Genomic DNA, 10,086 nt, shown 5'->3' on the forward strand with positions numbered 1-10,086 from the left:
TCCTCCTCCTCTTCCTCCTCCTCCTCCTCCTCCACGCCCATGCCTTACCTCTCACCCACATTACCATTCCATCTCCTTTTACCATTCCTCTCACCTCCTCTTTTCTTCCCCACCTGGGCAGACATAGCTAGATCTCCCACCACTGATGCTGAGTCCAGCGAGCAGCATAAGTTCCTGAAATGCATGTTAGTGGTGTTCAGTGGCCACCATACGTGGAAAATCTAGCTGCTCTTCATTTCGCGTACTCTGCATGGAAGGTCCTTCCCAGAAACAGAATACTAACTTTCTAACTTCCCTGGGCCACATACTTAACCACTACCTCCACCAACTTCTTTCTCTTTTTCGCAGACCAATTACCAAGCTTAAAGTCAAACCCAAACACCGAGTGGGCAGGGGGCCAATCAAGAGGTAAATATTCAGGCTGGGTAGGGAGAAGAGGGAGCACAGAATCATGAGGTTGGGGAAAGGGAGGTGTGGTCAGGAGGAGGTCCCAAAGAGGCCTGCTTGGCTGGCAGAGCTTTCTGGGAGGTGAAGCAGCAGCAGCTATTACAGATCACCTTCCAGATCGTCCATCGAAGTAAGGCTGACCCTCATATTGGTGTCTAGGGGATTATGCTTGTCACAGGATTTTTTTTCCCATCCACTACCCTTTCCAGGACTAGCCTTTAGGACTACTGCTGTTCCACATGCGTATGTGTCTTACTCAGTGAGCTCTGATAAATAACGTGGTGCTTTGCTCCTTCAGACACCTTGCTTGCCTCTCCCAAGGAAGGTAAGGTTGCCTAAAGGATCAGTGTTCTCATCCTAATTTATTCTGATTAATTTTTTAAAACAAATGCTACCAGCATACCTGAGATGGAGTGAGACTCAGGGTCCCCTTTGGAATTTTTACCAGGGAAGGAGTCAGATGGGCAGTCCCTGCATCTGGCTAAGTCTACACAGTTAGGCTCCCAGGCCCATCATTTTCCTCCTGGGCCCCTTTAGAATTCAAGAGAATGGAAAGCTTTCCACCAGGTGATTACATCTAACTTGTCTTCAAAAGGCACTTTGCGGGGCCGGCAAGTGGCATAGTGGTTAAGGGCACTGGACTCCCACATGGCCAACCATGGTTTGAGTCCCAGACCTGGTGATTTGCTTTCTCTCTCCCTCTCTCTCTCTCTCTCTCTCTCTTCAAATTAAAATATAATTAATTAATTAATTAATTAATTATAGTTAAAAATGTAGTAAAAGGCACTTTGCACATTAAGAGTCTCCTTAATTTAAAAATGTGGGGCTAGCCAGTGGCATGGTGGTTAAGGCACTGGACTTCCACATGACTGCCCACGGTTCAAGTCCCAGACGTGGCAGCTTGCTTTCTCACTTTCCCTCTCTCTGTCTCTGTCTCTCTTTGCTGAGAGCATGTGCCCTGGGGCAAATTTTAAAAAGAATAATAATGAGAAATAACAATCAATTTTAAAGTAAAGTCTCCTTGATAATGTCTTCAGCAGTGACAGGTACAGAGATTTTATCTTTTTCTATCGTCCCCTCCTCAGCAAGTTCTGGGACCTCTCAGCAGTCCCCTGGGATCCCTCATTCCCCAGATTCTCCCTCTGGTGACTTCAAGGGAGCTCAGAATTTGGGGGTGTTCTTGTAGCGCTCTTCTAGTGTAGGGTCATTGTCCAACATGGTGATACCCTGACCTTCCTCGACTCCACACTGAAGTACACATGCCATTTTTCTTTTGTTTGTTGTAGGAGAAGGCAGTTTAGAAGATAGGTATCTTTTCCTGTGATGGCCTCTTGACTTTTATTTTCAGTCAGACAGGATTTGGGGAGAGCACCTAATCACTTTGATCTTCTGGACCCATTTATCTGGAGCTTCCAAAGGTATTCTATAAAGTCTCCAGGCTTCCTTTGTCTGCTTTGTTTATCAGCTCTACCTCCTCCTTCCATCTTCCTAGCCAGTGGCTTCAAGTCGTCATGTCCCATCCTTCCTCAGACCATCAAGTGCTGGGGCACTTGACTATAATAACTCACAGCCATATTAGCCTCCTAGGCCCACTCCACCAAAGCCAGGCCTCATCTGCCTCCCTTCCTCTCTGGGCTCCACCCAGCCATCCTGGGAGGAGTGTTCTCTCCTCCACACGCCTCACTGTGGCTCTCACTCCATTTGTATCAGTAAACAGTTGACTCTCTCAAGCATCTGCAGTGTTTTCAGGCTCTGCTTCTCTAGTGGAGTCTTGTCTTCCTGCTCACGTGGCTGTGGGACACTCTGTTAATGTTGAAATCGCAGAGGCGTGGACTACCACCTTAAAGACTTCCACGGCTCAGCTGGGGTCCAGAGGCGTCTTCTCCATTTTGTTATTCGCATCCACTTTTCTTCTTTGTCATGTGGTCCCTCCAACTTTTGTCTGTCCTGCATGTATCCATCTTCATTTGTACATATTGCCAGCGCCAGTCCTTCCTACCTACGCCTTCCCGGTCTGTTCTTCCTTAATGGCCCATCATGTTCTGTCCGACATGGAAGCCCCTCCGGCCTCTGAGAAGCCATTTAGACTCAACACTTCCTTGGTTCTTTGCATCCTGACTCCTTCGGTTATTTCAGTCTCAGTGTAGAAGGATCTGCTCATCCTAGCTATTCAGGCTTCCTGTTTGCATCAGCCATGCCCTTTGACCGTCTCTTTCAGCTACGTTGTCCTAAGGCTTTCCATTCTATTTCCACCTCAGCCTTGGTCTTGGTCTCCTTTAGGGCCAGCAACCTGAAACCATTTGAAACAAGGTTTCTGTCCAGCGAGTCCAGATTAGCCACCCTTCCCTTAGGGCTCTTCTGCTGCAGAAAGGCCTGCGAGGACCCTCCTGTCTGGGTAGTTGAGGCTATTTCAGCTTGGAAACTCAGTTCCTTTGTGTTTCCCAAGGGAAACGTAGAAGAGGGGATGAAGAAAGACCATGAAAGGCCGGAGGGATGGCAGAGGCGTGGAGTGGGAGGAGGGCTATGGGGCATGAGGCAGGAGCATTGTTTCACCCTGCTGCACCTCACTCCTGTCCCCCCAGGCTGCTGGCCCAGCGGCAGCAACACTCCTTTGGTCTGCATGGGGTGGCGTGTGTGGGCACGGAGGCCCACCTCTCCCTCTGTTCCCTGGAGTTCTATCGAGCCAATGACACCACCAGGTGCCCAGGGGGGGCCCCTGTGGTGATAAGCTGTGTGCCAGGCCCTCTCTACTCAGCGTCCAGTGGCCAGAAGAAACAACAGTCAAAACCTCAGTGGGAGGTATGTGACAATGAGGATGACCTTTCCCACCCCTGGTGGAGGTCCCCCTAGCCTGGCCACCCAGATTAAGCACAGCCCTCACCTTCGAGGACAGAGAGAAACCTTCCAGGGGGTGGGCCACAGACCTGGTAACACTCACTGACCACGCCCCCTCCCAGATCTCCCAGGTCCACTTGGCCCTGGCCATGCTGTTCCCATTCATCTTTGTTGGGCACATCTCTCTCTTCTCTAGGCCCGCGTACGTCTAAAGGGTGGTGCCCATCCTGGAGAGGGCCGGGTGGAAGTCCTGAAGGCTGGCACGTGGGGCACAGTCTGTGACCGCAAGTGGGACCTGCAGGCAGCCAGCGTGGTGTGTCGAGAGCTGGGCTTTGGGAGCGCTCGAGAGGCTCTGAGTGGCGCCCGCATGGGGCAGGGTGAGGGGGCATGGATGTGGGAGGGAGAGGGGGGAAGGTGCATCGCTTAGAAGGGCAGACAGTGAAGGTCTAGTTGCCCCTACTGATCTCTCATTTCTGACTCCAGGCATGGGCGCCATCCACCTGAGTGAGGTTCGGTGCTCTGGACAGGAGCCCTCCCTCTGGAAGTGCCCCTACAGGAATATCACAGCTGAGGACTGTGCCCACAGCCAGGATGCCGGGGTCCGATGCAACCTACCCTACACTGGGGTTGAGACCAAGGTCAGTCATACTTTCCACAGCAGGTAAGGTCTCCAGTTCTCATCCCATCCAGTGCTGGCTTCCGATCTGCAGTCCGATGGCTCCCTGTCCACTGCCCCAGACCCGTGCCACCCTGCCGCTCCCTCCCAACCCCACCACTTGCTAGCCTTTTAAGTGTCTCTGAGTCACTCTTCAGACTCCCACCACCCCAGCCCAAAAGCTTCCCCTACCACTTCCATTCTGTGTCACTGCAGATCCGACTGAGTGGGGGCCGCAGCCGACATGAGGGGCGAGTGGAGGTGCAAATAGGGGGACCTGGATCCCCTCGCTGGGGTCTCATCTGTGGGGATGACTGGGGGACACTGGAGGCCATGGTGGTCTGCAGGCAACTTGGTCTGGGCTACGCCAACCACGGCCTGCAGGTGAGTGGGAAGGAGGGGAGGCAAAACTGTTGTCTCCAAAACCTGTTTTGAGCAGAGGACTGGAAATGAGACCCTTAGCCAGGAGGCTGGATCCTGGGGCCTCACGAATACCTATATATATTCCCAGGAGACCTGGTACTGGGACTCAGGGAACGTAACAGAGGTGGTGATGAGTGGAGTGCGCTGCACAGGGACTGAGCTGTCCCTGGACCAATGTGCCCATCATGGCACCCACATTGCCTGCAAGAGGACGGGGACCCGCTTCACTGCTGGAGTCATCTGTTCTGAGAGTGAGTGAAGGGCAGTGCAGTGCTGGACAAGGAAGAGAGGGTCTGGGCCACCCCTTTCCCTTTGTAGAGAAAGAGAGTTGTAATCTGGAGGGGGGACTTCATCCCCATGGTGAGGAAGTCTCGCCTACTCCAGGAGGGAGGAGCTTAGCCCACCTGTCCCTGCCCCTCAGCAGTGAGCTCTGCCCTCCTCCTGTCTCTGCGCAGCCGCGTCGGATCTGCTGTTGCACTCGGCTCTCGTGCAGGAGACGGCCTACATTGAGGACCGGCCCCTGCACATGCTGTACTGTGCTGCAGAGGAGAACTGCCTGGCCAGCTCAGCCCGCTCGGCCAACTGGCCTTATGGCCACCGGCGCCTGCTCCGATTCTCCTCCCAAATCCACAACCTGGGACGAGCAGACTTCAGGCCCAAGGCTGGGCGCCACTCCTGGGTGTGGCATGAATGCCACGGGTGAGAGGGTAGGGGGTTGAGTACAAGGGCATGGCCACAGGGAATGGGACAAGCCTGTGAGAAGGGAAGAGGAAGAAAACAGGTCTCCTGTCCCTTGTCCCCACAGGCATTACCACAGTATGGACATCTTCACTCACTACGATATCCTGACCCCCAATGGCACCAAGGTGGCTGAGGGCCACAAAGCTAGTTTCTGTCTAGAAGACACTGAGTGTCAGGAGGGTGAGTTTGGGCCTAGAGTGAACTTTGACACCTCTGTGGCACAGCCCTTCCTTACACTGACACATGCCGATTCCTTCAGACGTCGCCAAGAGGTACGAGTGTGCCAACTTTGGAGAGCAGGGCATCACAGTAGGCTGCTGGGATCTCTACCGGCACGACATCGACTGTCAGTGGATAGACATCACAGACGTGAAGCCAGGAAACTATATCCTCCAGGTACCCGCAGTCGGGGGCTTCCAGGTAGCAAGTAGGAGGAGTGTTAAAAACAACTTTGGAGGGCCAGCCAGTGGCGTGGAGGTTAAGGCAGCTGGATCCCACAATGACCAATTTCATGGTTCAAGTCCCAGACTCAGCAGCTTGAAAAACACAGTGGGCATGTGTGTGCGTGTCCAAAATCCCGAGAATGGGGAAGGGATTTTGGTGTGTCCACCCACCCTTCTCCCCAGCAAGTGCATGCACCCTATGGCAAATTAAAACACACGCACATCTTTGGATTTGGGGTCTGCAGCAGGGTTAATCCCTTTCCTCACTCACAGGTGGTCATCAACCCAAATTATGAAGTAGCAGAGAGTGACTTCACCAACAACGCAATGAAGTGTAACTGCAAATATGATGGCCATCGCATCTGGGTGCATAACTGCCACATTGGTATTTGATGGGAAGAGCAACCCAGGGAGGTGGGGGTGGTGGAGGCGGGTAAACACTTGTTCTCTTTTCTCTAAGCCATTTCTGTTTTCCCATCCACCTTCAGATCTCTCTACTTCTATCCGCCCTTCCTCACAATGGGTCGTCTTCCTGCCTCTGAGCAGGGCACCTCCCAAACTCCCCATCCACCCCACAGGTGACGCCTTCAGTGAAGAGGCCAACAGGAGGTTCGAGCGCTATCCTGGCCAGACCAGCAACCAGATCATCTAAAGTACCACCACCCTCATCCGCAAACCACCACTGGCCCCTCCCGGCAGGGGTGTGAGGCTGCCATTACCTCAGGAGCTTACCCAGGAACCCCTGATATCAGCAGGCCCACTGCGCTCATCCACCTGTGCTCCATGGACACAGAACTGCCAAGAAGAAGTTATTGCCTCCTTCCCAGGCCAGATGTCAGTATCCGTGGCCAAGCGTGGGGAATCTTTGCTCCCAGGCCCAGCACCGAGCAGAACACACATGAAGAGCAGCACCTGACTAACTGCCCAGAATGACAGATGGCAGCAGCTCGTTTTCTTGAACAGAGAGGTCAAGACGGTCAGCTCCAGTATCTCTCCTAAATTCAGGGCAGATACAGCTTTACCTCTAGCCTCTGGTGGGGAAAGAGATCCAGCCCATCCCACCACCCCCATTTTTGACTATAACATGTTGCTAGGTATAATTTTATTTTATATAAAAAGTGTTTTTGCGATTCTTCAGAGCCCAGGGATTGGTGCTGGTGGTTGGAGGGACCTGCCCCCACTTTAATCCTCTGCCCAGATGCCCTCGGAGCCCAGGCTAGGAAGGCAAAGAAAAATAATCAGAGCAGGAGCCTTATACTCTTGCCGATCCATTCATTCTGTGACCTCAGGGGTCACATATAAGGTCAATGTCTCTGGACCCCGCCGGATCCGCACTGCCAGCTGGGATTGGGTTCGAACAGCTTCATAAACATCTTCAGCATTTTGTACCAGCTGCTCCCCAATAGCCAAGATCACATCACCAGGCCGTAGACCAGCACTGTGGAGAGGGGAGGGAGTGGACAGTTCAGTACAGAGACATCTGCACACCTCGCCCATCCCCTGACAGTGCAGCCTCTCGCTCACCGGTGCGCTGGGGAGCCCAGGATGACTTTATGGATGAGTACACCATGCTGAACATCAGGAAAGCTTGGTTCTCGAAGCTGCAGTTCTGCAAGGATGCTAAAAGGACACAGATCACCCTCTTAGCCACACCCAAGCAGTCTCCCCATCTTCAGTTCACATCAAGTTGCTCATCAACATGCTGACTAATATACAGACTGGATATGTGCTAGGTATGAAAGATGTAAAAGGAAGTCACCGCCTTCTAGCAGTTGAGAGTAGGATATGTACATAAAAGTTCCAAAGACATGCAACTGTTAAGTCAGTAGCACTAGTGTCACTCTAGAACCCTAAGAGAAGCTTCGGGGAGAGAGTAGAACTTTAGCTAAGCCTAGAAGGCTAGGTCTGGTTCTAACTGTGTAACAAGGACAGTAGGAAAGCGAGAAAATCAGGCTAGAGCAGAGGATTCATGTGAGAAATAATAGAAGCCAGGTCTGGAAGGCTGACTTAGAGACGGATGGAAAAATGGCCCTTACATGCCAGGTTTATGGATTGAAGGCTTTAAATCAAAGCAGTTAGCAGGCTAAAATCAATCTGGTGACAGGTACACAAAACGAAATGGGGTGAGAAAGTCGAGATCCCGACAGCGGATAGCTCTTATGATAGCTTCAGGTGCGAGGCAGCACATCTTAGAGAAATGAGAGCAAAGCTCAATGGAAGTGGCAGTCGCCTACCACTGGTCACACTGGTGGTCCTACAGTCGCTGCCCCTAACCTAACGCACCTGGGAGTCAGAGTCAGCATCATCACCCCAATGTAGCGACGCCGGGATCCACTGATTCCGAACCAAGAATCTGTGACAGAAGGACAAGTGAGCCTCACCCTGCTGTATCCTCCCAACAGATCCTCCTCCAGCAAGGGCCAGTGAATGCCCTCCCCTATGCTCTACCCACCAGTTCAAATGAACCCTTTCCCCTTAAGCAAGGCTCACTCTTTTTTTCCCCACGATGCAGAAACTCTCGCAGGCGATCAGAAGGGATGGCAAAGGAGATTCCAGCTGTGACCTTCATGGTGTTCACTCCAATCACCTCCCCATCCTGCAGGGACACAGCCCCTTGTTCCCTAGCCCGAACAGATAGTAGGGGGTGGGAATACCTGGACAAGAGTAGCAAGGAGTGTTGGGGCCCTCTGGCTGGACACTGGGAGCCAGCCATCAGGAGATTGCTCAGAAACTTGACCAAACATTCCTGAATTAGGGAACACCCACCCTTTCCACACTGACCTGGGGCAGGGATTCTCTGAAGAAAGGATGTCCCACTCACCAGGTTAACCAGGGGACCTCCAGAGTTCCCAAACTGCAGGACAAGGAGAAAACATGGGAGAGATCTGGGGATTCCATGACTGTGGGCGCAAGCAGGCTAGGAAGCAGGCACTTTCTCCAAATTCCCTCCTTTCCCAGCCCATAAATGAGTGGCCATTTTTGCAGCCCAACCTCTGTAGGTAGGGTCATCCACCACATACCAGTCGGCCTCAGTACCACAGGCTGTGCCCTCCCCCAGCCTAGTTTGTCATGTCCCTCCTATCCAGACGCACATCAATAGCTGCATCAGTCTGAATGTATTCCACATTGGTCTGCGGGAGTCCCAGGTCTCTGGCTGGTCGCTGAGCAGAGCTGACAATGCCTGATGTGATCGTGTTCTGCAGTGCAAAGGGACTTCCCATGGCAACAACAAACTCCCCTTGCCGGACATCGGCAGACCGTCCCAGAGGCAGCGTGGGGAGGGGCTCCTACGGGCGAATGAGTACAAGAGGCCTGTCATCTCGAGATGCAAGCAAATAAACAACTCCGACCAGACCCGGCCGACCCTGACCCCCACCGTGGTCTGAATCCGCAGAGTGGCGATGTCTGCCACGGGATCCACAGCTGTGACCACGGCCTCGTATGTCTCGCCGCTGAGCAGTCTCACTCGAACTCGGCGCCGATCAGCCACCACATGGGCGTTGGTAACGATAAGCCCGTCAGCTGCCACCACGAATCCTGAGCCATTTGAGATAGGGACTTCACGGCCGGAGAAAGGGTGCCTGGGATGGGGAGAAGGCATGGATATGAGAAGGCTCCGATTCCGCGTGCTCACCTGCCCTCCGCCCGGTGGTCTCCATGCCTCCCAGTCTGCCCCATTACCGGCCCAGGATCTCGATATAGACCACAGCAGGTGCTGTCTTCTCCACCACGTCTGCGATGAAGTTGTACTGGCTCCGAGGAGAGGTGGGCGGCGGGCCAGGAACTGCGGCAAGGACGGGCGGGGCACCCCGACCCCCTCCCCACAACAGCAAAAGCACTGCTCCCCCTGCGCCCAGTGTCACTGCTAGCCACCGTCGCCGATCGGTTCCGGGGAACCCTGAGGCCTCCCGCGTCCCGGGATCTGAGGTTCCTGCAGTCAGCCATGCCCAGTGATCCACGGTCTCAGATGTCAGACACGTCCGAGGTTCAGAGACCCCCACAGACAACCGGGCCCGGAGACTGGGGGCCCCATAAGTCACCCGGGTCCGGGGGTCAGGAGTTCCTGACGTCGGCAGACCCCGGAGGTCACGGGTCAACAAGTGTCCCCTGCCCCAGCGAATCCCCGCCAAAGCCCGCCATCCCTGGAGGCTCCAGCCTGCACCCCGCCCCGCCCTCAGCGCTGCCATCAGCTCCGCCTTGGCTGCCTCGTCGCCCGCCCTACCCAGAGGCGGCGCCCAGGACTGCGGCCGGCCGAGGGCAGGACCGGCGCACGCCGGGACCTGAAGTCCGCCAGCAGTGCACGCCGGGACCAGGGTTCCGGGAGCCCGACTCCGCCCGCCCGGGGCATGCCGGGAACTGTGGTCCCTGCGGGACGCGAGCCGTGAGGCTGCCCGAGGCGCCGCGGGGCATGCTGGGACCCCTAGCCCTTCCGGGGCGCTTCGGGACTTCAGGTCCCGGCACCCCGGGCGGATGCCCCGAGACTCCGCCTTCCCAGGAGCCCCTGCGGCCAGGCGCGAAGATGGCGGCCGCGGCGGCGGGCGG

General features: G+C 54.6%; 2 protein-coding genes across 4 annotated transcripts in view; one reads left to right on the plus strand and one right to left on the minus strand.

The window, feature by feature from the left end:
* LOXL3 (lysyl oxidase like 3) overlaps positions 1-6,683 on the plus strand; it is a 26,139-nt gene extending 19,456 nt beyond the window's left edge. For 2 of the 3 annotated variants that reach the window (XM_027772941.1, XM_027772942.1), the window contains 11 exons: positions 349-408; positions 3,030-3,246; positions 3,479-3,659; positions 3,766-3,920; positions 4,154-4,321; positions 4,449-4,611; positions 4,816-5,059; positions 5,166-5,281; positions 5,361-5,497; positions 5,818-5,929; positions 6,123-6,683. In XM_027772941.1, the coding sequence (XP_027628742.1) occupies positions 349-408; positions 3,030-3,246; positions 3,479-3,659; positions 3,766-3,920; positions 4,154-4,321; positions 4,449-4,611; positions 4,816-5,059; positions 5,166-5,281; positions 5,361-5,497; positions 5,818-5,929; positions 6,123-6,196 (1,627 nt within the window). In that variant the 3' untranslated portion in view covers positions 6,197-6,683. The remainder of the gene's footprint in view (positions 1-348; positions 409-3,029; positions 3,247-3,478; positions 3,660-3,765; positions 3,921-4,153; positions 4,322-4,448; positions 4,612-4,815; positions 5,060-5,165; positions 5,282-5,360; positions 5,498-5,817; positions 5,930-6,122) is intronic. The other variant, XM_006151205.3, reaches the window with a different exon arrangement.
* HTRA2 (HtrA serine peptidase 2) lies at positions 6,630-10,074 on the minus strand. Its single transcript, XM_006151204.3, has 8 exons — positions 9,226-10,074; positions 8,921-9,125; positions 8,637-8,831; positions 8,366-8,398; positions 8,035-8,140; positions 7,828-7,897; positions 7,069-7,164; positions 6,630-6,982 (listed from the first exon to the last, which is right to left on the minus strand). The coding sequence occupies exons 1-8, from the start codon at positions 9,729-9,731 to the stop codon at positions 6,817-6,819; spliced, it is 1,377 nt and encodes a 458-aa protein (XP_006151266.1). The 5' UTR covers positions 9,732-10,074; the 3' UTR covers positions 6,630-6,816.
* Positions 10,075-10,086: the final 12 nt, after the last annotated feature.

This window comes from Tupaia chinensis, unplaced genomic scaffold, assembly GCF_000334495.1.
Source record: "Tupaia chinensis unplaced genomic scaffold, TupChi_1.0 Scaffold000316_1, whole genome shotgun sequence".
Lineage (NCBI taxonomy): Eukaryota > Metazoa > Chordata > Mammalia > Scandentia > Tupaiidae > Tupaia > Tupaia belangeri.